The 25,260-nt window shown below is 39.7% G+C and overlaps 2 protein-coding genes across 2 annotated transcripts in view; one reads left to right on the forward strand and one right to left on the reverse strand.

The window, feature by feature from the left end:
- The window catches only part of LOC148170692 (uncharacterized), a 119,507-nt gene extending 95,309 nt beyond the window's left edge, over window positions 1–24,198 (reverse strand). The window contains exons 1-2 of the mRNA XM_088041965.1: window positions 24,004–24,198; window positions 23,904–23,945 (exon numbers count right to left, since the gene is read on the reverse strand). The gene's annotated coding sequence lies outside the window, so the exon portion shown is untranslated. The remainder of the gene's footprint in view (window positions 1–23,903; window positions 23,946–24,003) is intronic.
- LOC148170697 (uncharacterized) lies at window positions 1,528–2,051 on the forward strand. The gene is made up of 2 exons (XM_088042233.1): window positions 1,528–1,643; window positions 1,682–2,051. The coding sequence occupies exons 1-2, from the start codon at window positions 1,528–1,530 to the stop codon at window positions 2,049–2,051; spliced, it is 486 nt and encodes a 161-aa protein (XP_087898359.1).
- Window positions 24,199–25,260: the final 1,062 nt, after the last annotated feature.

The following is a 25,260-nucleotide window of genomic DNA, read 5'->3' on the forward strand; positions in this document are numbered from 1 at the left end:
GAGCGGCCAACTTCGGGGCACCAGGCGAACCCCGTCGAAGGAAGCCTTTCGCACGTGCAGGGAGCACCGCGTGCGACGACAATTCAATCCCCCATACTCGTGGGAACATCTATGGATTTCACTACTAAACAAATTAAGGAGGAAAGGGTGGACGAAGGAGCCTCCGGAGAGGAGACAGGGACGGATGCAGGTGAGAATCCGTTTCAGGGAAGGGCCTTGGCAAGATCGCCAAAGCCAAACGCCCAGGGTGGAAACCTGAGAGACGAGCTGGAGGCGTTTGGTAACATCACCATCAGCATCTCTTCTACGGATGAAGAGACGGATGAGGCCGGATCCGGAGGGAGGCAGGAAACCCCCCAATGGAGAACCGTCCGTGCTAAAAAGAAGAGGGGCAGCCCTCACGACAGCTGGTCTTTCATGGGAGACCAGCAGAAAAAGATGGCAGCGCTGACTGCCACATTGGAGGAGCTCCAGAAATTGGTGAGGGAAAACCCGAACACCAAGAAGGAGATCAAGGCGGCGATTGCGAAGTCCAACGGAATCGTCAAGAGCATGGGTGATTTCGCAGCTAGCGAGACCAGGCATGCTGCCAAAAGATCCCCAGGTGCGACAAGGGCGATGGGCTGCCAAACGGACGCTCCAAACAAGAGATGGGTGCACCAAGGAACCCAAACGGTGAGCGAGGAAGAGATCGCACTCGAAACAAGGAACATCCGCGGGCGACAGAGGGTGGCTGACTGAACCCAACCGGGATGCAGCGATAAGGTTCACCAGTACCAGGTACAAAGGTAAGTACACTGGTGGCGGGGAGGGATATGTGTGGGTGGTCGTAGACGTATGCGTCATGTACGCGTGCTACGTTTCACCAAATGTGCACATAGAGAAACTGAGTAGGATCCTAAACTCTATCCGCCATAGCGTTAGGACTAGTGGTGTAAAAGTAACGAAAACAAGCGTACCCGTATGTATTCGTTACTATAACAGTTAGTACTCGTTACTATCGTATCGTTACGTTACTCGTTACTTTTGATACCTTATAACAAGCCATGTTATGTTAGAGCAACGAATCGAGTCATATTGCGTATGCGTACTGTATGACTTCGCACGTTTAAGTAACTCTATAATTTTCAAATTATACTTTACTTAATTATCAAACATCATTCTTTGTAACGTACATTTTTCAATTCACCGAATATGCGCGCACATGCGTAAAACATATAGTAACGAAAAATGCGAGTAACGAAATGCATTTGTGAGTAACGTTTCGTTACTCGGTACTAGATGACGCACCCGTTACTCAGTACCGAATACATACGGTTTGCTACAGCTTTAGTTAGGACAGCAGGTAAGAGCGTCATAATATGCGGCGATTTCAATGCGAAGTCGTCGGAATGAGCGTCCAGAGTAGAAGACGAAAGGGGCAAGATCCTCAGCGAATGGGCAGCGGCGATGAACTTGTGTATCCTAAACCAAGGGGATGCACCGACGTGGATCAGACATAACGGGGTGTCGCACATTGACGTCACGATGTGCAGCGAAGAACTGGTAAGTAGAGTTACGGGGTGGAAGGATGACGTTAACCTGAGCGACCACCAGAACATAACTTTTGAGGTCAGTAGCGAGACTCCAGGGAGAGAAGAGAAGTACTCCCCGTGGAGTCAGTAAATTACCACGTTGGCAGAAAGCACGCGGTCGCCGTGGCTGAGAAAGCCGATAAGACGGCCGTCGCGCTGAGCAGACTAATGCCGAATGTGAAGGGACCTAAATCAAGCAAGCAAAGGGCCATAGGGATGGTGATAAACTCAATTATCCTCTACGCAGTTCCTGCATGCGAGAGAGCCTGGCAGATAAAGAAGTACAAGGAGCGACTAGAGAGGACGCAGAAAAAGATGATGCTCCGGATCTGTAGCGCGTACTGCACAGTATCAACGGAGGCACTCGCGGTAGTAGCAAGCGTACCCCCGATCGACCTTCTGGCCGAGGAGAGGAGCGCCCTCAACCGCGACAACAAGGATAGGCTGACGAGAAGCCACGCAAGGAAACAATGTTGATCATGGTGATAATGTATATCAAAGAAAATTTATTGGATCAATTCTTGGTGTTGTTGACAAATTATCAAAATTACAATTTATTCCCCAAACAACAAATTTGACAAAAAATCAGAGCGATGATTAAACAGTTTAATCATCGCTCTGATGATGATAACATTGCTATCGAAACGCGCGTCGGCATTTTTTGTCAAATTTGGTGTTGGGGGAATAAACTGGAATTTTGATAATCTGATAATTTATATGTTGTAACGTTTCTAAAATGAGAACAAGGTCATTTATTAAGATTTTTGTGGATTAGGGGATAAACGCGAGACACCGCTGGTATGGGAGGCGATTTAGGAGTCCCATAAATGCCTGGGTACTTTTCCACCGTTGACACGTCAACACCAGTGATCAACCTAAAATGAATAATAGTCTAGTAAGTCTCCACAGTTCAAAACTTACTATTATCGCGTTTATCTTCTTTATCTTTCCTTCGGCTCCAATCCTAGGGGAAGTTGGATCAAGCCTTTGCCCCAAAAATTTCGTGTGTTCGCCAGGAAGGGGTTGGTGAGGCGCAGATCACCCCTGAGCGTTTCAAACTGTCCCTCTGGAAGGTGTCGGCACCCTTCCAGTGAATTTAAGAGCCCACGTTCCTTCTTGTATCGTCGCACCGAACCAAGGGCGACTCGGTGTGGTTTAAAGCCCCTTTATGTTGTCCAGTCCAGGAATTCGTCATGACTGGTTCCCGTATCTCTATCTAACTCCCTACAAAAACCATTTTAGCTTTCAAGATCAACCCTCTCGCGACTACTATGTTAAATAACAGTATCACTTACCAACTTACGTTTATTGCGGATGTCCGCCAACAATAACAAACAAACATAACCTGTCAATCACGACCCTTTGACAAGTGCGACATTGAGAGCGCCCGCGGTACTCGCGCAGAGGTCAGAATCTTCTTATCATCCCCGAAATCACAGGTAGTGCCACCTACGATTCCTCGTGGTATTTTAACTCTCTTTTCCGTTTTGGGCTTCGAAGGAAGTAGACGTATTATTTTACCTTAAAGTACCGTATCTTTACCGTCTAAGCACTTCCTAGTACTATCTGAAGTCCCGTATTTGCGGCTAAGAACCCCAGAACCGCATTAAGTATCGTTCACCCTCAGAGAGGTAATATTTCACGTTTTTTCTTGACGATATACTAATTTAGAAAATTAGGGTCGCACGGACGCCTACAACTCTTGCTCGTAGGCCTACAACTCTCATACGCCTACAATTCTCGCCCGTAAGTCTATCAACGACTACCAGATTCTCGCCGGTACGCCTACAACACCCTTGCCCGTCGCCTTGAGTCCCCGATCGACCTCGTGGAGTAGCTGAGACTTTCTCGCCCGCTAACAACCACCCCGAGCGGCCACATACAGCCCGGACCAGACGACAGAGGCACCTGGAGCGTTCCCGACGGCGATAAGTACCTTTTTTTGTGATAATATCGTTTCGTTGCGTCACCGCCTGAGTCGTACTATCGACGTCGCCGACAGCGTGCTTATATCGACTCCATCGAGAGTCTTGTTTGCCTGTAATTTGATTTTATTAATTTCTTGAGTTCAATTTAACTGATCATTACTATTTTTAATATTTAACCTTTTTTTTAACATAGTCATTCTGTAAACCAATCACAGCTGTGACACGGTATCGAACCTGTCATTTAAATTCAACTAACCAACCTCATCTCAAATTTCACCAATTGTCAATTTCACATTTTTTATTAAAGCCTATTTTTTTTAAACCATTTATTCTACTTCCGCGTAGCATTGAGCGACTTGGCTACTTTTAAATCAAACTAAGTTCTTGGCGCCCAGACTCTCTGGCCCACGACACCAGCTCACCAAAGGCTATAAGAGCAGCGGTGCGGTGTCACCTACCGACCTTTTTTTGAAAGGTGTGACAACGTCAGGAGATATTGTTCGAAATTAATTATTGAAAAAGCGCCCAATTTTTCGTAGGAAGGAACTCTTAACAACCCCCTTGCCGGAAAAGACTCTCGTAGCACAGATCATGCGACACTTCCCGGAGACAGTCCAACTCCAGTGGGCTCTCAAACAAGAGAACACAATAGTCGAGGCGGCGGAATTTCTCCTCTGCCACGACGTTCCGCAAAAAGTGAAGGCACCTCCATCGACAAAAATGCACGAATTGTGCCACGTCAGGAGATATTGTTCGAAATTAATTATTGAAAAAGCGCCCAATTTTTCGTAGGAAGGAATGTTTAAAAAAGAGCAAAAAACATTAATAAAAAAAGGAAATGTGCTGACAATAAAATCAGAACCGACGATAACAAAAATAAGATCAGAAGCGTTAAACAGTAGAACACGTGATAACATAGATTTGTTATTGATGTGGCAAGACCAGCCCGCATTTATAAGTCAGATTGCTTTTCCTTCGAATGTAAAATTATTTAGTTGTGAGCAACTCTGTATTTTGCATTCTTCGAATGGGGTTTTATATTTTGAAGCAACTTGTAGCGGCCTCTTTGCAAAGTATCATCAATACGAATGCAATTATTCTAAACTCTATTATGACATTTCAACAGATATACGGGATATAGTCTATTAAATCAAGAAGATTTGGAGCGATTATTACAAGATACAACGAAAAGATTGTATGGATGGCTTACCTTTATTGGAAATTGGACCAGTACTTGTCTGGGAATTTACGTCGTGTGTCGACTATTTAAGTTTATGCTGGAAATCGTCCTCAACGCTCTAATAATTCACCGTAGCGAAGGTGGATGTACTTGGAAGATTTTTGCTTCCTTTTGGGACACTATGGCTTATTACGTTCTTTACTACTCATATAAGAAATTTCTACGTCCTACCACTCAAGAGACCGAGTCAAGTTCTTCGGATTATGAAATACCAGTCAAGTCGGACATGGAAACTGCACCAGTTACATTGCCATCTCTTAGCACAGCGCCTCCACCCCCGCCGCCGCGTCCTACATATCTTACATTACAAAAACACGTTGAGAACGAACTGAAAAATAAATAGACTTTACAATTTATCTCACAATATTATATTCTCTCGCACTTAACATTAAAAATCTTATAAATAATCTACCTCACTGCACTTAGCATAAATCAAAGATCCATTGCACAATATACACCCTTCGGGTTTCGCGAGGTGACAGTAACAAAAGTTCAGTTCGGGATTTTGACAAGAAATACTTCTAGTGCTACTGTGTCTTCTTACCTACTGGACGGTAGGGTCTGCAGCACCCCTACCGGTTACTCTGGCATTGGGAACCATCCCAACCGTGACATGGGCCGGCATGTACCGTCACGTGACGGTCCCGACAAATCAATGTCTTGTCCAAGTGGACCTGACTGCGTTGTCCAGCCCACCATGGGACCACACGTTGGTCGTCTGGACAGACGAGCAAACGGGTGACCTTCGTACCCTAAAAACCACCCTTTCCACCATCCTCCTCCAAGGCCATGTAGATAGAACTTATAAAGTGACCATCCATCATCTCCATGTCCTTTAACAACAACACTTCCTCCGAGCTTGAACGAAGATATATCACGATCCATTGTTTGCCCCATCCCTAAATTACCGGTTCTTCCTGGCCGGTTGGACAACTGGCCTCCTTTGTGGCTTTTTCGTCGTGGTTGCTACCTGCGCCTATTTGGCACATCGCATCCAGAACCCTGCATCCCCATGCATCCACCCCCTTAACAACACCTCCTCCAGCCACTTGGCGTTTTGACGAGTCAGACCAACCCCATTATGCAACTCCTCGAGTTATGCAATTCCCCGTCGACTTTCCTCAAGCTCGTCCTTCCACTCCTTCCAAACAGATCTCTATGTGGACATGACAAATCCCACTTCCCCTCCCTTCGAGATGATCCACTTTCCCCCCCCCCCCCCCCGTTTAGAGAAACATTGGTCTAATCGCTCTTCATTTAGCGGAGGACCACCCGGCATATAAGGTCTTCCTCCTTGCGGAGGCCTTTTTCTTACGAAACTTGGGGAGCTATTATTCCGGGGTGGGCGCCCGGAATGCATTGGGTTCAAAGAGATTGACGACATGCAGTGGGGTTACGCTCCGGTAACCCAGCGACCACCGGTCTTCGCTGCCCGGTTTGAGGACAGGGTGGCAAGGGCCTGGACCGTGGAGGGAAGTGGGCCCTGCCATGTGGCAGTGCTCATCCATCCGGGGTATCACACCACCCCGCCCCTGCTCCAACGGAGCTATGGAGCCACGACAGGTTTTACCATCGACGGCCTCCACTGGTTGGAGCACGCTCCGCTCCGGGAATGGCACTTACCGCGTGCGACCTCTCCAGCCCCCGCCGCCACTCCAGTCATGACGGTGGCACCCAGGGTTCTTCACCCACCCCCGGCCACCATAACAACGGAGGAACCCATCGAGATTCCCCAGGGAGGCACTCTTTCCCCCCCTCCCCCAACTATGGTGGAACTCACGTCGGCCCCAAACGCTACAGATTCCGAAGACTCGGATTGGGACGCCTGAGCTAAGTGGGGCCCCGCTAAGCCCCAACAATTATTTTTTTCTTATTTTATGTTATGCATGTGTTTTTACCAAGTATAAGTGTTCTACCAGATGTTAGACGATATTTTCTTTCCACCTGCCCACATTCTTTCAAAAACTTATGCAATTTTAGCATAACTTTTTCTGGAAAATTGGGAGCCAATGTAGCGGCCCCTTTACAAAGCATCATTAATCTGAATGCACTTGTTCAAAAATCTATCATAACATTGCCCGAAAAGAATACACGCATTGCTTTTAGCTGTGTCTTTTAAGAAATCAATACCAATACATCTATCCTAAAAATATACCATGACATTGCCCCAAAGGAATGCACGCATTGCCTTGCATGCGTACCCATAATAAACCTTCAAGTTTATGAAGGCAGGTGCGTGCCCTTATCTTTAGGACCAAGTTGACTCATCCTCAATTGCTCACTCAATTGCTCTCAAACTGGCACCCCCACACCTTAAATACCAATAAGGAATAAAATATCACTATGCAGCAGGTACAAGGGGGCGCCCAGGACAATAGAACCATCCATATCTCAAGTAATAAATACCGATGTAACAAAAATAAACTCTGAAACGGGGTTGACAATTATTAGACAGGCTAACGTTTCATAGTATCATTAACACCTAAAAATAGGATTTCTGAGAAACTCTAAAAGCTTTTAGGATAATTGGATAATTGTAGTTGGCATAATTTGGAATATTCTAAAACTTTAGATTTGAGTAATTATCTTTGATTCTTAATTCTGATTTGTTGGTACACTAAGAGATAATGATTTAAAGTCAAAAGGACATTATAAACAATTAATAAATGATTTTTAAAAATAATAAACTTAGAAAACTAGAGTTACTGGATTTAGAGAGTACCGCAATTGGTATCGCCACTGTTTTGGAGTGAAAATGGCGGTTTTGTAACTAGAAACACAACCGGACGTAACCAGACAAGTGTCACAACAGTGTTCTGTGGTTATAACCTATGGACATAACCTATAAGATATATGACAGAATAGCTGTAATAAAGTACGCAATCCTGATTGTAATTGTGTAATTGTATTAAAGTCGTGAGGTGTGATAAAAAATGCCAGGATGTAGAGTGCCATCGTGCAAGAATCGTACGGAGAATGGTTTCCGTTTATTTCAATTACCACAAGGTGCCAATAGCAAACAGAGAAAACAAGTGTGGGTGCAGTTTATTAATAGGACTGAAATACCGTCAAGAGCTCATATTTGTGAAGTAAAATACAACAATTATGGTTAAGATAAGCATATATTATATAATGTGAAAATTGCAGGCACACTTTGAAAGTACTGAATTTGAACCCAACAGACGAGATGGCCGAAAACTTTTAAAATGGAATGCTGTGCCCACCATCCCAGTGTTAGAATTACAAGGCCCTTCCGCAAAGAAAGGACGCACTGGTATGAGTTTACTAATTGGTGACACACCTAGCTAAGCTGTTTATTTCTTACACAGAATTAGAGAAGACCACAACAGTAGACTTGTTACAACAAACTGTTGGTGAAAATACTGAAAATTGTTATGGTATGTATTTAGGACTTGTCATATATTTATAATGTGAATACAAGTAACGTTCTTGCAGAGGGGAATAATGACCCAACAACTGTGGTTTCTACTGATGAGATGAGTAAAGAGTAGTGTGATCATGTACAGTACCAGAATTTAAAAACCAAATTAAAAAACACGCAGCGCGCATATCAAATGTTACAAAGGCGCGTAAAAAAGATGGAAGAGACATACAAGAAATTGTTTAATCCAGATCAAATTAATTTTTCAACAAACGGAAACCACAGAGGTGTGGAGTGGTCGGATGATAGTATTAATAAAGGCCTCAAATTGTATATGGCTTGCGGGGCAAAAGGCTACGAGGAAGTTCGCAGACAAAAGCTGCCATATCCCAGTATTAGGACCTTGCAACACCGTATTAAGAACTTGAAGTTTGAAGCAGGTGTGTTGACCGAGGTGTTTGACCTGTTAGAAATAAAAGTAATTATAAATACACAACAGCTAATACAACATATTTTTTTTGTTTATCTGCAGACATCAACCTTTCTTGCTGAGGAAAAGCATGCCTCGTTATTAATGGATGAGATGGCAATCCAGCCTCGACTTCAATATGATAATAGTACCAATAAAGTCATCGGCAAACCAACAATGTCTTCATCAGGAAATGCATCTAGCGCTGAACTTGCGACGCATGCTCTTGTATTTATGGTGGCAGGTTTGTTTATCGAGTCGGTGGAAACAAACAGTAGCCTATGAATTTAGAGGCAATTCATATAGCCCTGAAGAGGCTTTGAAGAAAATTCAAGAAATTATTCACAAAGCAACTACAATAGTGTCAGCAATTAATAATTGCTGCGACTAAGAGGTTAACTACCTTTGTACGTTGCACCGGGTTTTCGCAAGTGGCTTAGCTAGCACTCCAAAACGGAGGACTAGCAAAGTCAGCTTGCGGAAGCGAGGTGACATGAGCAACGTACAAGGGGTAGTTAGCCAGTATTAGTAGAGTTAGCGAGTAGTAGAAGTGGTAGTGACTACAGAGCTGGTAGTTGGTGGTCGTTGTGATTATTAAGTGGATTGTGGTCGCGTGAGACAAATGTCTACCCCTATATTGTAAGTACGTAGTCTTAAGTCATTAGATTAGTATCAATGTAGTTAGTAGGAATTAGTTAAGAATAAACAATAAATACTCCCATAACCGTGTCGTCATTGAAAGACCCCGTCACAGACGTGACATATGTGGTGGAGGCGCGGTGTTTTGATCTCAGGAAACAAATCTTCATATTTGTTTCATCTCAACTATGAGAAAGTACCGATGTGATTGTGTGAGTAGTAAGGGTCGAGTAAAGATGACATAGTGATGGGAGTCGATTTTGCGCTAGTTAAAATTTCGAATGACGGACCGGGGATCACCTCCTGTAACACGTAGGAGACAAAGGGAAGCGGAATACAAAAAATTCAAGCCAACATATCGCAGTACTGAACAATTTCAAAATACGGGAGCTAACGTAAAGCTTGAATTATCGGCGCGAAACGTACCTGAGGATACTTTAAGCGAAATTCAAAGGATTTTGGGGAAAGCAGAGGGTTCTGAGTTAGAACGCGAGGAACAAAACTCGGAGATTATTACGTTGGAAAGTTCTAGTAGTAGTAAAGAGGGCGAAAGCGAAGACGAAGTCGAAGACGAGGATAAAGAACAGACCAGAATGGCGAACGTGACGTTACGGGATGCACTGTCTTCAAATAAGACACCGGCTTTACCGAAATTTTTGGCACCCCCCACATTTAATCCGGCTAGTTCCGAACCCACCAGTTTTATCGAGTCGTACGACAGGGTTGCCTTGATGAACTCCTGGGACGACAAATTGAAAATCTCTTATTTACCTGTGTTTTTGGAAAAAGCGGCTCTAGGATGGTTCCAGAAATACATAACAAAACCGGATAACGCGACAAAGAATTGGAAACAATTGATGGAGGATTTTCTCAAAGAATTTGGAGGCGGTGATTCCAAAAGAGCGGTTAGGACTAGATTTGAAAATCGAAAACAGGGTTTAAACGAAGATATTAAGGCATATTTTTTCGAACTGTTGGCGTTGCAACAGGAAATTGACCCCGCGATGTCTGACGAGACCTTCAGATCTCGATTTGAGAGAGGGCTATCACCGGCATTAGCCGAAACTTTCTATATGTTTGCAAAGCCGGACATGACTAAGGACGACATTAAATGCTTAGCGTTCAAAATTAGCGAGGTTAAGAAACTGACGCTAATAAACAGCATGTCTGCGGACGCAGCATTTTTGACAACTCAAAGTCCGACGAGGGAATATCGCCAATGGACTCACCAGGATACGCGAGAGACCGGAAATTCAAAATTTTCGACCAACAGAACGCTACCGACCACAAGAACAAAAGATGGACGTCCCAAATGTTTTGTGTGTTCAAAGCCAGGTCATTTCGCGGCTGCTTGTCGCAATTCCCAAAAGAATCAGGACGGAAGAAAATGCTTTGTTTGCGGAAAAATTGGTCACATTGCTAGGGATTGCAGAAACAAATTCAATCCAGACAAAAAATCGAGTCAGCAAGGAACGAAGGAAAATGTCCCAAAAGTTTAAGGGCGGCATTGCGGGCGCGTCAGGATGTCGTCCTCGCAAATAGTTTGTTAGGTATACGGGCGCGACAGGATATTTTAAAAATACAGGGTAGGTTACAGGGTAAATTAATAGACATAATCATAGATACGGGATGTAGCGCTAATTTAATTTCAAGAGATTGGGTAGGTAATTTAGATATAAGAGGTAGTCATATTTTGCTAAAAACGGTAGGTAACCATAGAGTGTCGACGTGGGGAAAAACGGATTTTAGTATAATGGTGGATGATCAGAAATTCGAGGATGAGGCCATCATTGTAGAGAACTTGCCAAGTCCACTTATTTTAGGCGTACAATTTTTAATGCGGGAAACAGCAATAATTGACTTTGGTAAGGGAAAAATTCATTTCAAGAAAGAAGACGGCACGAGGACAGACGTAATCAGGTCAGAACTCAATGACCCAGCTGAGACGTCACTACAGACAACGATAAACGCTGACCAAAGAATTAAAGTTACGGCATCCCAAGATTGCGTCATACGACCCGGAAAGGAAAAACAAATGACGTTAAGTGTCGAGGGAATTCCCAACTCAGCAGAAAACTTAGTGATTGCGAAAAACGAGAATTTCTTGGTCAAAAGAGGCCTACTTTTGGAACAATTGGACTGCAACAAAGGCTCTTTGGACGTTGTCATCAGCACAAGGGCAAATACACCAATAAAAATTTTTAAAGGCACTACGTTAGCTTGGTTACAAGAAGATTCGGTCACATTAAATGCGGATGAGTTTACCTTGCAAACAACACTCGAGACTGATCAAGTGCGTACAGAAGACCATAACATCGACAACGAATTGAATGATGAAGCCAAGCAACAGCTAAAGAAATTGTTAAAAGATTTTTCCGGAATTTTCGCCAGTTTACCATCGCAGCTAGGTAAAACCACATTGGTGGAACATGACATCGACGTCGGAGATGCTAAGCCAATCAAATGCAAACCCTACCGAGTGTCTCACAAGGAACGCAATATTATTGATGACCAGATCCAGGAGATGTTACAAGACGATGTAATTGAACCCAGTAATAGTCCTTGGGGATTTCCGGTAGTTTTGGCGAAGAAAAAAGATGGAAATATGAGATTTTGCATCGATTATCGGAAGTTGAATCAAGTGACTAAGAAATGGAATTATCCCATACCGAACATTGATGATGTGTTGACGTACATTGGGCACGACTCTAATTGGTTTTCTACATTAGATCTAATGAGTGGTTACTGGCAAGTGGCCGTAAAAGAAGAGTGCAAAGAGTACACATCGTTTGTGGCTCAAGGTCAGGGGCAGTACCAGTTCAAAGTCATGCCGTTTGGACTATGCAATGCTCCAGGAACATTTCAGGCGCTCATGGACAAGTTATTTTTCGACATGAAATGGAAGGACATCTTACTGTATTTGGATGACATTATAATTTTTTCAAAGACTATAGAGGAACACATTGATAAGTTGAAAAGAGTTTTCCAACGTCTACAAGATGCAGGACTTACTCTTAAACCAAGTAAATGTGTGTACATGAAGAAAGAGATCGATATTCTTGGCTTCAGAGTGGGTACAAACGGTATTAGTGTGGATACAAAGAAAATAGAGGGTATCGCCAAATTTACTACACCACGTACAGTCAAGGAAGTTCAACGTTTCTTAGGAATGTGCAACTACTACAGAAAATTTATTCAAAATTTTTCGTCCATCGCACGACCACTGCACGAAATAACAAAGAAGGACACGCCATTCTTATGGGGCGACGAAAAAGAGCAAGCGTTTAAAACTTTAAAGGAGAAAATGACCACAGCTCCAGTTCTACAACGGTTTAACCCAAACAAGGATTGTGAATTGAGAGTTGACGCCAGCCTTCAAGGCTTAGGAGCCGTTTTATTACAACAAAACGAAGAACAAGAAAGCCATCCAATTGCGTACGTTAGTCGGAGCTTAACAAAAAATGAAAGGAACTTGGGAATTACGGAACTGGAATGCTTAGGATGCGTATGGGCTTTGTCTTATCTACGACATCTAATTCATGGACGACATGTGAAGATTATAACTGATCACAGCGCTATCAGATGGTTAAAAACAATTAAGGACCCAACAGGAAAACTTGCAAGATGGGCAATAAAGTTGTCAGAATTTGACTATAGCATCGAGCATCGAAGCGGCTCAAAGCATCAAGACGCGGATTGCCTGTCAAGAAACCCAGTATTGATTGGAAAGATCAGCGACGAAATAGAGGCAGATGAAATTCCCACATATCTGACATCAAACCAAGAACTGAGAGAGCAACAATTGGAAGATCACGAGTTAAAAGAGCTCATAACAGCAATAGAAAAACAAAGTGACGATGAGTTACCAATCGGAGTCAGGAAAAGGTCAAAAAACTTTGTTATAAAGGATGGAGTGTTGTATAAAAAGAATGCAAATGCAACTGGAATTGACGAACTGCTAGTTATCCCGAAAGATCTAATTGGAGAAATCCTTTACAACCACCATTGCGATCCTCTTAGCGGACATCTAGGCACCACAAAAACCCTGAACAAAATTCGGGAACGGTACTATTGGTCGAAACTACAAAAGGATGTTGAGAAGTTCGTTAGGGGTTGTACAGACTGTCAGTCCAAAAAAGGCGAGGACTTTAAGAAGAAAGCGGGGCTGCTACACCCAATTCCGGTTGGCCGAGTTTGGTCAATTGTATCAGTAGATTTAATGGGGCCTTTTCCAAAATCTCGATCAGGAAACACGATGGTTATAGTATGTACGGAATATGTGTCCAGATACGCGATAGCTGGACCGCTGCGTGATGCCACAGCCAAAAGTGTAGCCAAATTTATTTTTGAGAATTTAATTTGTATATACGGGGCGCCGCGTTGTTTTCTAAGTGATCGAGGAACAGTTTTTAGGAGTCAGATGGTAACCGAACTTCTTAAACTAATGGGAGTCGCAAAAGATCTGTACACAACGGCGTACCATCCGCAGTGTAACGGTCTTGTCGAAAAGTACAACAAGACTCTTGCTAAAATGCTTGCCATGTTTACGAGCACTGACCAGCGAGATTGGGACCACTACGTGAAAGCAGTCACATTCGGATACAACACGAGCGTGCAAGCAACGACGGGGTATCCACCCTATTTGGTAATTTTCGGTAGGTTAGCAACATTGCCTTCCCAGGCAAATCTCACGGAGGCTGAGATAGAGAACGCGGATATTATTCAGCTAAGAGAACGACTGTTGGCGATTCAAGCAAACGCAGTAGAAAACATCACGAAACGTCAACAATACGACAAACAACGTTATGATGAAAAACATCGAAATTTGGAATTTGAGGTGAATGATAAGGTAAAATTGTTCATGCCTGCAAGAAAAAAGGGCAAAAGTCCAAAATTGATGTGCAGATGGTTCGGACCATACACAATCACCAGAAAGGTTAACGACGTCAATTACGAAATCGAACGGGGTTCAAACAACAAATCAAAAAGGGAAATTGTTCACGTCAGTCGTATACTTAGTTATTACGACCCTTGGACGAGTCCGGCCAGTAGCGATGACGTCTAAAATATGTTATTATTAAGTTTTAGGCATACAATTTTTTTTTTCTTGTTTGTTTTTTTAATATTAGGATAAAAATTTCTTGTGATTTTAGGTTATTGTTAGTGTTATGCCATGACAACTTTGTTCAACAGGACTTAGTCGAAATCAGTATGAGGATGTACTGGAAAATGGTATTATCTGTAGAGTTGGTCTATGTTTTGATCCGCCGAAACCCAATTGGATTGCTAGCCGTCACCACTCCAGGTGCACATGGATGGAACAGCGGTGGCACCAATCGATCATTATAGCGATGTCTGTTGTGTTTTTTCGTATTAATTTAGTATCTAATCGTCAGGACGATTAGAAAGATTTGTAGGAGGAAGCATGAAGAAAACGGTTGCCCTTCCCGGGAAGAGAGGTCTCGGAGACTGCCAGAGGAGGACAGTAGGGTAACGCAGAGCACGTGCCATGTTGAGATAGGGAAGGAGACCCTACTCGGATTGGCAAAGGGGCAGAGTGCCAGTATTACACTCTACCCACCAAGGAATTTGAGCGAAGAGGAGAGAGAGTAAAACAAGGTAAGCCAACAGACACAGAAAAAAAAAAGAATGGGGAAAAACGGGAAACTTTTTTAAAGAGGGATATTTTAAATTTTATTTGGGTTGGGAGATATACGCGAGTAATGGAACAGCTGATCAAAAGGTGAAGGTCGACAACAACAATGTTATTTTCGCATTCTTGTTGTCAGCAGTTTTAGAGTAAGGTAATACGTGTAAACGCTAGAGAAATTTGTAAATAGCTTGTAAGGTTAGATTAGGAGTTAAATATTTTAGTTTGTAATTGTTGTTTTTGTTTGTCCCATCACCTATGGACCGTCCGAGATGTCACGACAAGACCAGACTGTCCTAGTGGTAGGCTAGAGGGAACATCAGACTTCCAGGAGTACCATCAAAGAACCGGAGGGCAAAGTGGAGGCAGAGTGACCACTCAACGGAACCAACAAGAAACTGCGTGATCTGGAAGGGACGGCTGGAGGTCAATGCTACTTGAGTTGATACATGGTGCCGAAGGAGCGGCGAGGACAACGAGACCGACCATTCTTTTTCCCTGCTTACTTAACCTCACCCTTATTGAGAATCCCGTAACCACATAACTTTCCTGAAAACCTAAGTAAGATCCTCCTGAGTAAGAGTTCCTAAATGGTCAAGAAGAAGGTACAACCCAAGAGTGACCGAGACGAAGCCCCTCTCCAGAGCAGTTCGAGTTTTCGCACCTAGAAAGACACGTCAGTGCGGTTGGAAGAGTTCCACTCCGAGGTGTGGAGAAGTTCTGCTTGTTCTTCTAGTCGAAGCTAGTGACAGGATGCAAGGAGTCAACGTTTCCGGACATGAGGGAAGTGCGGGACAGAAGAGGAGATTAGGCATAAGATAGAGATGTAAATGGTTAGGATAATTTAGTTAAGGTTTAAGCTATAAGTTAATTGTCGGGACGACAATTCTTAAGGGGTGGGCATATGTCAGCAATTAATAATTGCTGCGACTAAGAGGTTAACTACCTTTGTACGTTGCACCGGGTTTTCGCAAGTGGCTTAGCTAGCACTCCAAAACGGAGGACTAGCAAAGTCAGCTTGCGGAAGCGAGGTGACATGAGCAACGTACAAGGGGTAGTTAGCCAGTATTAGTAGAGTTAGCGAGTAGTAGAAGTGGTAGTGACTACAGAGCTGGTAGTTGGTGGTCGTTGTGATTATTAAGTGGATTGTGGTCGCGTGAGACAAATGTCTACCCCTATATTGTAAGTACGTAGTCTTAAGTCATTAGATTAGTATCAATGTAGTTAGTAGGAATTAGTTAAGAATAAACAATAAATACTCCCATAACCGTGTCGTCATTGAAAGACCCCGTCACAGACGTTTGACTGTTAGGACGCTGATTTCAAATATGGGGCCGCAAAACCGAGCTGTTTGGCGACTGTTGCATATCACAGCTCACCGACATGGAAAAATTGTCAATTGGTGTCCTCACTTTGTTGATGAAGAAAAACGATTATATATAATGCCAGATGTCATTCATATATTTAAGAATGTGGCAACTGCATTGCTGAAGCACAAAGTGTTTTATATGGATGAACAGATTGTTCACAAATACAATTTGCTTTCCAACACCATTAACCTGGAAGCAATTGAAAACGTTTTTCATTTAGAAGAGAACCTAGAATTAAAAGTAGCTCCTAGGTTGAAAGAGTTTATGTTTAATCCAACACACTTCGACAAAATGAACGTCAACTTAGCTTTCGCAATGTTTAATAATGATACAGCAGCTGCCATAACGTATTATATTAGCATTAATAAGTTGAATTCACATTACCAAACAACATCGTGGTTCTGCAAAACATTATTTCACTGGTTCAGTTTGATGTCCGCTCGACATCAAAAAATGGGGATATCTTATAACAATAGAACAGCCTATGACGAAATAATATCATTTTTCCAGAATTTTATGGACATTATCAGAGGAATGAAAATTCGTGATGCCTGGCCACTTTCCAGAGTGGTATGTTGCTGGCAACCCAGACTGCTCTTGATTTACAAGAAGAATATCTTGAAAGAGAAAATTTTAAATACTTAATATTGGGGCGTTTGACCCAAGACGCCCTTGAGAATTTATTTTCTATGGTTCGAGTTAGAACACCTGTTCCTGGACCACATGATTTTAAGACAGCATTACGATTGATTTTGTTGTCGCAGTATGAAGCTGAGACAAGAGGTAATTACTGGTTTGAAAATACTGGAGCTCTTATAAAATACTGCAAAGAATTACAACCTGACGCACCAGTCACTGATGAAAATTATGTAGACTTGATACCCATTGTTGATTTTCACGACTATGAAGAGATAAACAGCAGTGCCCCAGGTTTATATTATTTACTTGGCAACATTCTCCACAAAATCCAGCCAAAGACTTGCACTAATTGCTACCAGCCATTGTTATGCAATCCTCAAGAGCATGAACATAATGATATACTACTTGTGACTAAGCTCAAAGATTATAAAGAAAATTTATTAACGTATCCTAGCTTTGAATTATTTGAATTTATTAAAAACGCCGAAATCTTTTTCAAAACAGTGCAGCATCAAATGCTGAACAATGAAATTACTGTCCTAGGTGCTGCTGCATTGTTCCTCAATAATAATACTTTTATACACATAGACTGCCATAGTATCATTAAAACAATTGTTAATTTGTTCATGCGGACGCGATTTTTCTTTGCGTTGCGTGCTGCAAATAGAAAAAATAGCAAACATACTACAGATCCGACAGAATCGTGTAGATCATCACGAAGCATTACTATGAGAAGTGTACTGAAACAGTTGAAATAAACGTATTTAGATATGGTTAGTTATTTAGTATTATTTTTCCTGCACTTACGTTACATCGTTGAGATATTTTATACTTTCTTATTTTCACTGATGTAGCAATCCCATTAAACCCGTTACAATGTCATTTTTTACAGTTTAAGTTAATTCTACTTTTAAATTTGGCGCACTTTTTTGGAGTGAAAATGGCGTCCATTGCGGTACTCTCTTAATCCAGTAACTCTATAGAAAACAGACACACAACGACATCTCTTTTTCAATAGCTGAACTAAAAAACCACCCCTAAATTAGAGAAGGGGAAGAATTTAACCCCCTAACCAACCCCTAGCAACCAATCGGATTAAGGAAAAACAAAAACAACCAATCAAAAATGGTTGCTGGTATTACGACCCATAATCATGCAAATAATGGACTATATAAACTCAAGAAATTTGGTAAAAATAACTCTTAGAACTCTCTACAACACTCTGAGTCTTTTCATTTTGAAAGTTCAGTTTTCCCTTCGTAAAAGTGCTTGTGCCATCAAAGTTCGCCAAATTCCGTGATGCAAACCATCACGAAGCAAATAAATACATTCGAATTCTGCTATGAGCCGCCGCGCCACTCCTCCCGGCCCTATGGGCTCTATGTGAGAAATGGTGAGAAAGAAAATTGACTTTGTTTTATAATTCAAGTGATAATTATTAACTAACATTCTTACTCTACTAACTCTTGTGTCGCACGCCCTTGTATGTTTAATATTAAAACCTGGATCTTTGATACAGTTGTTTATTGCCATGTTCCTATGTTACGCTACCATTTATTTTGGGCCAACATTGTATTAGCCTCCGAAGAGAATCTAACATTAATGGCTCCAGGAGGGTTTAATCGTAAGTTGATATTTGGCCCGAACACTCCTGTGAGTTAGAGCCGGTAAAGGAAGATAATTACTCGGGAAACCTTAACTAATCTACACGCAGCCCCTTCACCGGCCACAAAATAAATCTTTAATTATAACTTTAATATTATCAGGCTGTGTTCTTAAAATCGATAAAAGGTTATTGGATGTTATTCAGTTAATTACAATTCATTTTGGGATAAATCCAGAGATTTGGGAATTAATAGATGGGGGGACATAGTCAAAAGTCTTAGAAACATATCTACGACTAGCTTTACAACTTTCGTCCTTGTCTGTTGCACGCATTCGCTGGATACAATCTATACCTATCTCTCTCGCCAGGATGGAGAGTTTTTGATTGGCTAATTTTAAAATTTGACAACAGATTGACAACAATTGTAATGTGTGACAGTTCAAAGCAAAATGAGTAATCCAACGTACTGTAACACAACAAGTTCTCTCAGCACCATAAAACTACCGACGTCGCATACTACAGACGACAGAAAGTGAGTTCAAAGAGGAATTTTTGGCTCAAGACGCATTTGAACAAATTTGTGCGAGAATTGTCGAAACAGATTTTGTAATAAGCGTAGAATAGAAATGGTACAAATAAGGGCTAACTAGTGAAATAAAAATCAATGGAATATTACAACTGGCATGTTTCTGAACTAAATCGTCGTGAATTATTATGCGATTAGCAGATGATTTATAATTGAAACGGAAGTCACCAAACATACGGAGAGGAAGAAAAACATGGATTTTGACGAAGAGAGAAAAGATCAAGATTCAAGTGAAAGAAATATCCTAGTTAATAAAAATCCAAGGTGTACCTAACTAAATTGGATGAATGGGGAAATGTTCAAAGTATTGAAGAAATGTACATGAAAGCAGTAAAAAAATACATTTAAAAGGGACAAGTAGATTGTTTAGAACATCAAAAGAATATGAAGCTCAGAACTGGTTAACAAAATAATGGACAGCTCTGACAACAAGTAAGAACAGAAAGAAGAACACGCTAGGAAACCTGTGACATTGTAGCAAATAAGATTCTGTTTAAGATTTGGACAGAGGCAAAAAGGTTGACAATGAGTAGAAAGGAGTAAAAGAAGATCGTGGCAGACCGAGAGAAGACTGCGCTTTTTTCTTACACTCGTACGAGGAACAAAATCAAATTGATGTAAATAGTGGCAAATACATCTTAAAAGAGACTTTCTGCATTTTCTTCTTTAGAAGTCAGGGTCTAATGTAAAGTTTTCTATGTTCTTACAATTAATCTAGGCTGTTTGAATTAGCTTCTCCATTTTGCCAGGTTTCTGGTGTCAGACTAGAAAAGTGTTAGTCACACGTTGGTAATTTTGATTTTGTCATTAGTGTTTGACCTTAAACCTATTGAAAACTATGTTATGCACACTGAGAATTGTATCAATATCGTTTAATTGTGGAGCTATAAATGGTCGGTTTTACCGCATTCATATTGTGAGAGTCTCCACTTGATGTTGAAGAGCTTCGGCCTATTAAGGAATGAAAGTTTCAACATTAAAGACAGCAAAACAAAATCAAACTAGTGATGAAACAACCTTGTCACAAAATTTAGCAACATACAAGAGAAATAACGTCTAAAACTTTTAAATTCACAAAACCTTGCATTCAAAGTTCTTTACTGACATTAGCTATGACAATTTGGATTTGCCATTTGAAATTCGAGTAACGATCTACGTCATGATCTCTGATTGGTTCCATCCTGACGAGAGAGACAATACTGCATAAGCGTATCAGCGATAGGAATCAGTGCAATAGGTAGGGACGGAAATAAAAATTCTTGTTGCACATGTTTTGTGTAACGTATGTCCAAATTTCCATAAGGTAACCGGATCTATTATTTTCCAAATCTCTGGACAAATCCAATAAAAAAACAAAAAATAACAAAGAACTTTTTATTTTTTATTTTGAAAAAAATGTCAAAGGAATAAAATTTATTCGTTAATCTAAACAAATTTCAACTATTCGATTAACCCACAACGTCTTTCAGCACACAATTCAATTCTAACTCGTAATTCTTTAAGAATGTTTTCAATTTCCTCAATTATTGTTATGGATGCAACTGCATTTCTTATCCGATTTTTAATACTTATATACTTTTATACACCTTATTTATTGATATTTTCCCTTTATCTTTAACGTAATATTTGTTATTTTGAATCCACAGCCTGCTTATATTTACATACAATGAAACAATTTAGTAAATAAAAATATGGAAAAATTGAATTTCAGAGTACAAACTAATAATTTTGAAATTTTAATTGCACATTTATCAGTTTTGAATTAAGCAAAAATGTTATTCCTTTGTCATTTTTTTGTAAAATGGAAAATAAAGTTTTTTTCCCTCTTGTGAACTCAATCCGGGCACATACTGTATATATACAGGGACCGGCAACACTTGTGTCCACCCCCAAAATCGTCTTTAATTTTAAAGATACAATTTTGAAAATTTCCATACGCTCACAGTTGACAAAGCTCTAGAAGCTGACGCAAAAATTTGTTTTGTATCACTGATAGTTTTGGCGTCGCGACGCCTTAAAAATGTAATTTTTAGTTAATTGTGAGAGTTTGTGATTTTATCCCCTAATTTATTTTTTTTTTCAATATAAATGTGTAAAAAATATCTCAGCTGTTATTTTAGATTCAATGCAAATTGTCTTCAAAATTTGAGAAAAAAATGCGGTTTTATCAAGTTAGTTTCCAATTTCATTACGTCAAAATTGGGAACTACGTTTACACCCATCTGTCAACATCTTGTGTCACAAATGACATCTATCCTTTGGCTCGCTTTAGATTGTAACAAGTCTTAATTGGTGAAATTGTCACTTTGTGGATGTAAATTAACGATTTCTGGTGTCCATAAAGTGCAACATGCCCGTGTTCATCAAAATTAACCTTTATAAAAGCGAATGAAGTGACTTGTGAAATTTTGGTGTAAACATAGTTTGCCGCTGCGCTGTCAGAATTTTGAAAACTAACTTGATAAAACCGCGTTTCTTTTGCAAATTTTAAACACAATTTGTATTGAATTTAAAATAAGAACTCAGATATTTGTATCACAGTTATGTTGAAAAAAAAATGAAATCGCGAATATTTCCGCAAGAACTCGAAAATCGCTAAAAATTATACTTCTTAGGCGTCGCGACGCCAACCAAACCGTGATAAAAAACAAATTTTTGCGCCAGCTTCTAGTGCTTTATCAACTATGAGCGTATGCAAATTTTCAAAATTGTAACTTTAAAATTAAAAACGATTTTGGGGGTGGACACAAGTGTTGCCGGACCCTGTATATATATATACATATATTAATTTTTACGCGATTGGAAAGAGTTTGGCAATATCTACCTCGCTCTTGATTTCTTTTTCTTTCATGTTTGTCGAAATTAAATTTATTTTAAAAAACAATTTTAAATTGTAACTCTGAAAACAATCGTTTTGTTGGAATTGGCGCATGATTTACAACCCTCTTCGAAGTCGGGTGGCTACCTCTTTAAGATGGTCATTTATGAGGGTTGGTTTATGACTAGTAATTTCTAACCAGCAACAATCTGAAAGAATTTTTGAAGTGGCAAGATATGTTTGGTATAAATTTAAATTTAGATTTCTATAAAATTAAAAAAAAGGTTGATGATAAAGTTAATAATAAACTCAATTTTCAATAATAAAAAACATAAGAATTCAACAATCATAATAACAGCCACTATTTCTAAGTGGTTCCAAGAATTTTGTTAAGTTTTTGAAAAATTTAGGTAGGTACATAATCCAAAGCGGTCAAGCTTTATCTTCTTATGATCTCTTTTTCGCAGAGGTGATTAATAACTCATTAATTCATAAGCAATGCTTCTTTACAATTAGATACATAAGTATTCTACTATTTTGTATTTTATTGGGATACTAACTACACACCATACCAATAAAAATAATAACAATGATAATAATTATGCCCATTTATATAAGTGGTCCAAAAAGTTCAAGCTGAAAAATTTTAATATAAGCGCCTTCTAGTTACCTCCGGCTTCACAGAAGGGATTACTAAACTCATTAGGCGATTTAAGTACTTTAAAAATACTTATTTTGGCCCAGTGCTGCTGAGAAAATGAGAAATCATAATCTACAACGGTTAAAATCTTTGCACTCGGGCTCATTCTGTATATAAGGAAGTAATTATATTAAGAACCGAGAAGTGATAAGTTAAGTAATAATTAATAAGAGTGAATAAACCCAGGTAGCAGAATAAGTGTCTTTCCTCTTTTCCTCTAACATAACAGTTTTTATAAAACAATTGTAAATGTAAATCAAGTGCTCTTTTGAACTTGCATGATCAGTCCAGTAAATACCTTTAAATTCATAATTTGCAAACAAGAAAAGCAAAAAAAATTGCAAATCTGCAGCTACAGCCACAAAAATGAAATAACACAAATTCAAATTCGTTGATCTCTTATACCCGAACAAACATGCATAAGTTGCCAAAGCAAGAACACTTCCACTTTCCAGTTAAAACCAATTAAAAATAGCACTACAGCGTTAGTTTTAAATTTCCAAGTTTATTTAAAAGGCGCAAATTAGCACAATAAATACCATGGTTTTAAACCATATTTGTTATACTTGCAGTGCAAAATTTATCAAAAAAAATCCCTTTAATTCTACTTCAACTGTACTACAAATAATAAAAAGCAATTGAATAGTATACAGGCTAGCACTTAAAATGCAGAAAATAATTAGTTCTAGAAATCAAGATAACTTTTCTGCTACTCCACTACAGATTGAGTGAGATTTTTTCCTTTTGCTGAATTTAATATTAAAGATTTAAAGCCAAGTCACAACAATCTGTTTCTATGCAAAAAACTCACTCACAATGACAAAACCTGTCCTAAATTAAACAATTATTGTGTGTTGAAGTGAAAACCTCAAAGACAATTCAAGAAAACCCGACATCTGCATTAGACCGAAATTTGACAGCAATAAAAATTCTGGTTCTATACAGATCTTGAAAAGGTTCACCTTCGTATTCACATTTAAAAGAGCTAGTAAAGCCCTATCTATTGCTCTAAAAATTAGGGTTGAAGGCAGATGTCAGGTTTTGCATTTAAGCGACGCAATGTGTTATTTCATTTCTCACAATCTTTTCCAAGTCAATTTACGTAAACCCAACTCGGAGTCGTTATCTAGAGATAAATAGCCTTAATTTGATAACGATAGTTGACTACCGGTGTAGCGGAACTGGCACATGTACCACCCATAATTATTACCTGCATTTTAAACGTTAAGATAAGTACATATTAAACAAATTCCTAAAAATAACTTTAAAAACAAAATTAAGACTATAAATATAAAAACTCACCCAATCCGGTGGTCCTAATAAACTGAAATACGTAAAGCTCATCTGAAATAAAGAAATATTGGAGTCATCGTTCGATGTTATCAGTTGGAGCATTTTTTACCTGCTTTAATTCAAGAAGAGTAAATATTTAACCCACTTTGCTACCGTAAAACACTAAAAACTCAATAAAAAACACCATTGTGAACAAAAAAGGTTACCGATTACTAACGAAATTAAACAATAAAAACCACATGCTCAATAACTGCGTCACTCCTTGTTCCCGGTTGACACAATATGGCCGAACAGTAACATTCGCGCTACCAACATAATTACCAATCCACATAGTGAATTCCCCACTCGGGAAGTTAATCTGTTTTATTGGTTGCATATAGTAATGACGTAAATAATATTTATTTCGTTTTTAAACACCAATACTGCATTCTTTGAGCACTTTATAATTAGCAACAACGCACAGTGGTCGTAACATAGCAATTTCTAACATATTTTTAGCAAGTTATCCAATACAACCAAATTTAGTGCTTCAAAAAAACCCAAAAAATAATGAAACGAGTAAAATAATATAAAGTCCATCTCATTGCTATCAGCCCACTCTCCTGTGTAAATTTTCGAAAAATTTTTGGTGTAAATCAGGCTTTCAAATCTTTAGGGAGAAAATTAGGGGAAAATTGAATGTAGCGATTTTTGAGGTTAACACGTTGTCAAAGTTGAGTGTATTAATCAATAACTAATTAAATATTTGTTGCAACAGGAAGTTTTTAATAGATTTGACAAGTTTTGGCAATGTTGTGCAAGACGATTAGCTTCTACGCAGGCCAGAGTTGCGTCAAGGTCAAACGCTTTTACTGCCAATTGTTACCGATAATAATTGCTAGGTGCTGCGGCCAGAGAGTTGAAACTAATATTACTAGAGGATGAAAAGATGGTAGAGAGGGTAACCAAAACTGTTCATAGATGGGCGCCATATTGGAAATAGCCAAATGCTGTGTTTTGGGCTTAGTGTAAATGGGGGTTGCCTACTAATAAGGGGTGTGCATACGACACAAGTAAATAAAAGTGCTGTTTTATTGAAGAAAACATATCCATAAATCACTAGACGTATTATCACTTTTCATCAACAATTGATAAACAGTTCAATATTTTTTTTAACTTAAATAAACTCAAAGAATTGTTATACTAATTATGACTCTCCCCGATAAATTCAAACTAATTTTATATACTCTTTTTAAAAGTTGATGTTTTGAGATCTAAACAAAGTACTAAACAATATTTTTACGTTTTGCCTTCGTATCACGTACGACTACAATAGGTCAATTTAAAAAATAGTTAAAATATATAGAAAAGAGGTTGTTTTTGCAGT

The sequence above is a fragment of the Gnatocerus cornutus genome, chromosome 7, assembly GCF_029298725.1.
Source record: "Gnatocerus cornutus isolate USDA-ARS CGAHR chromosome 7, icGnaCorn1.1, whole genome shotgun sequence".
Taxonomy (NCBI): Eukaryota; Metazoa; Arthropoda; class Insecta; order Coleoptera; family Tenebrionidae; genus Gnatocerus; species Gnatocerus cornutus.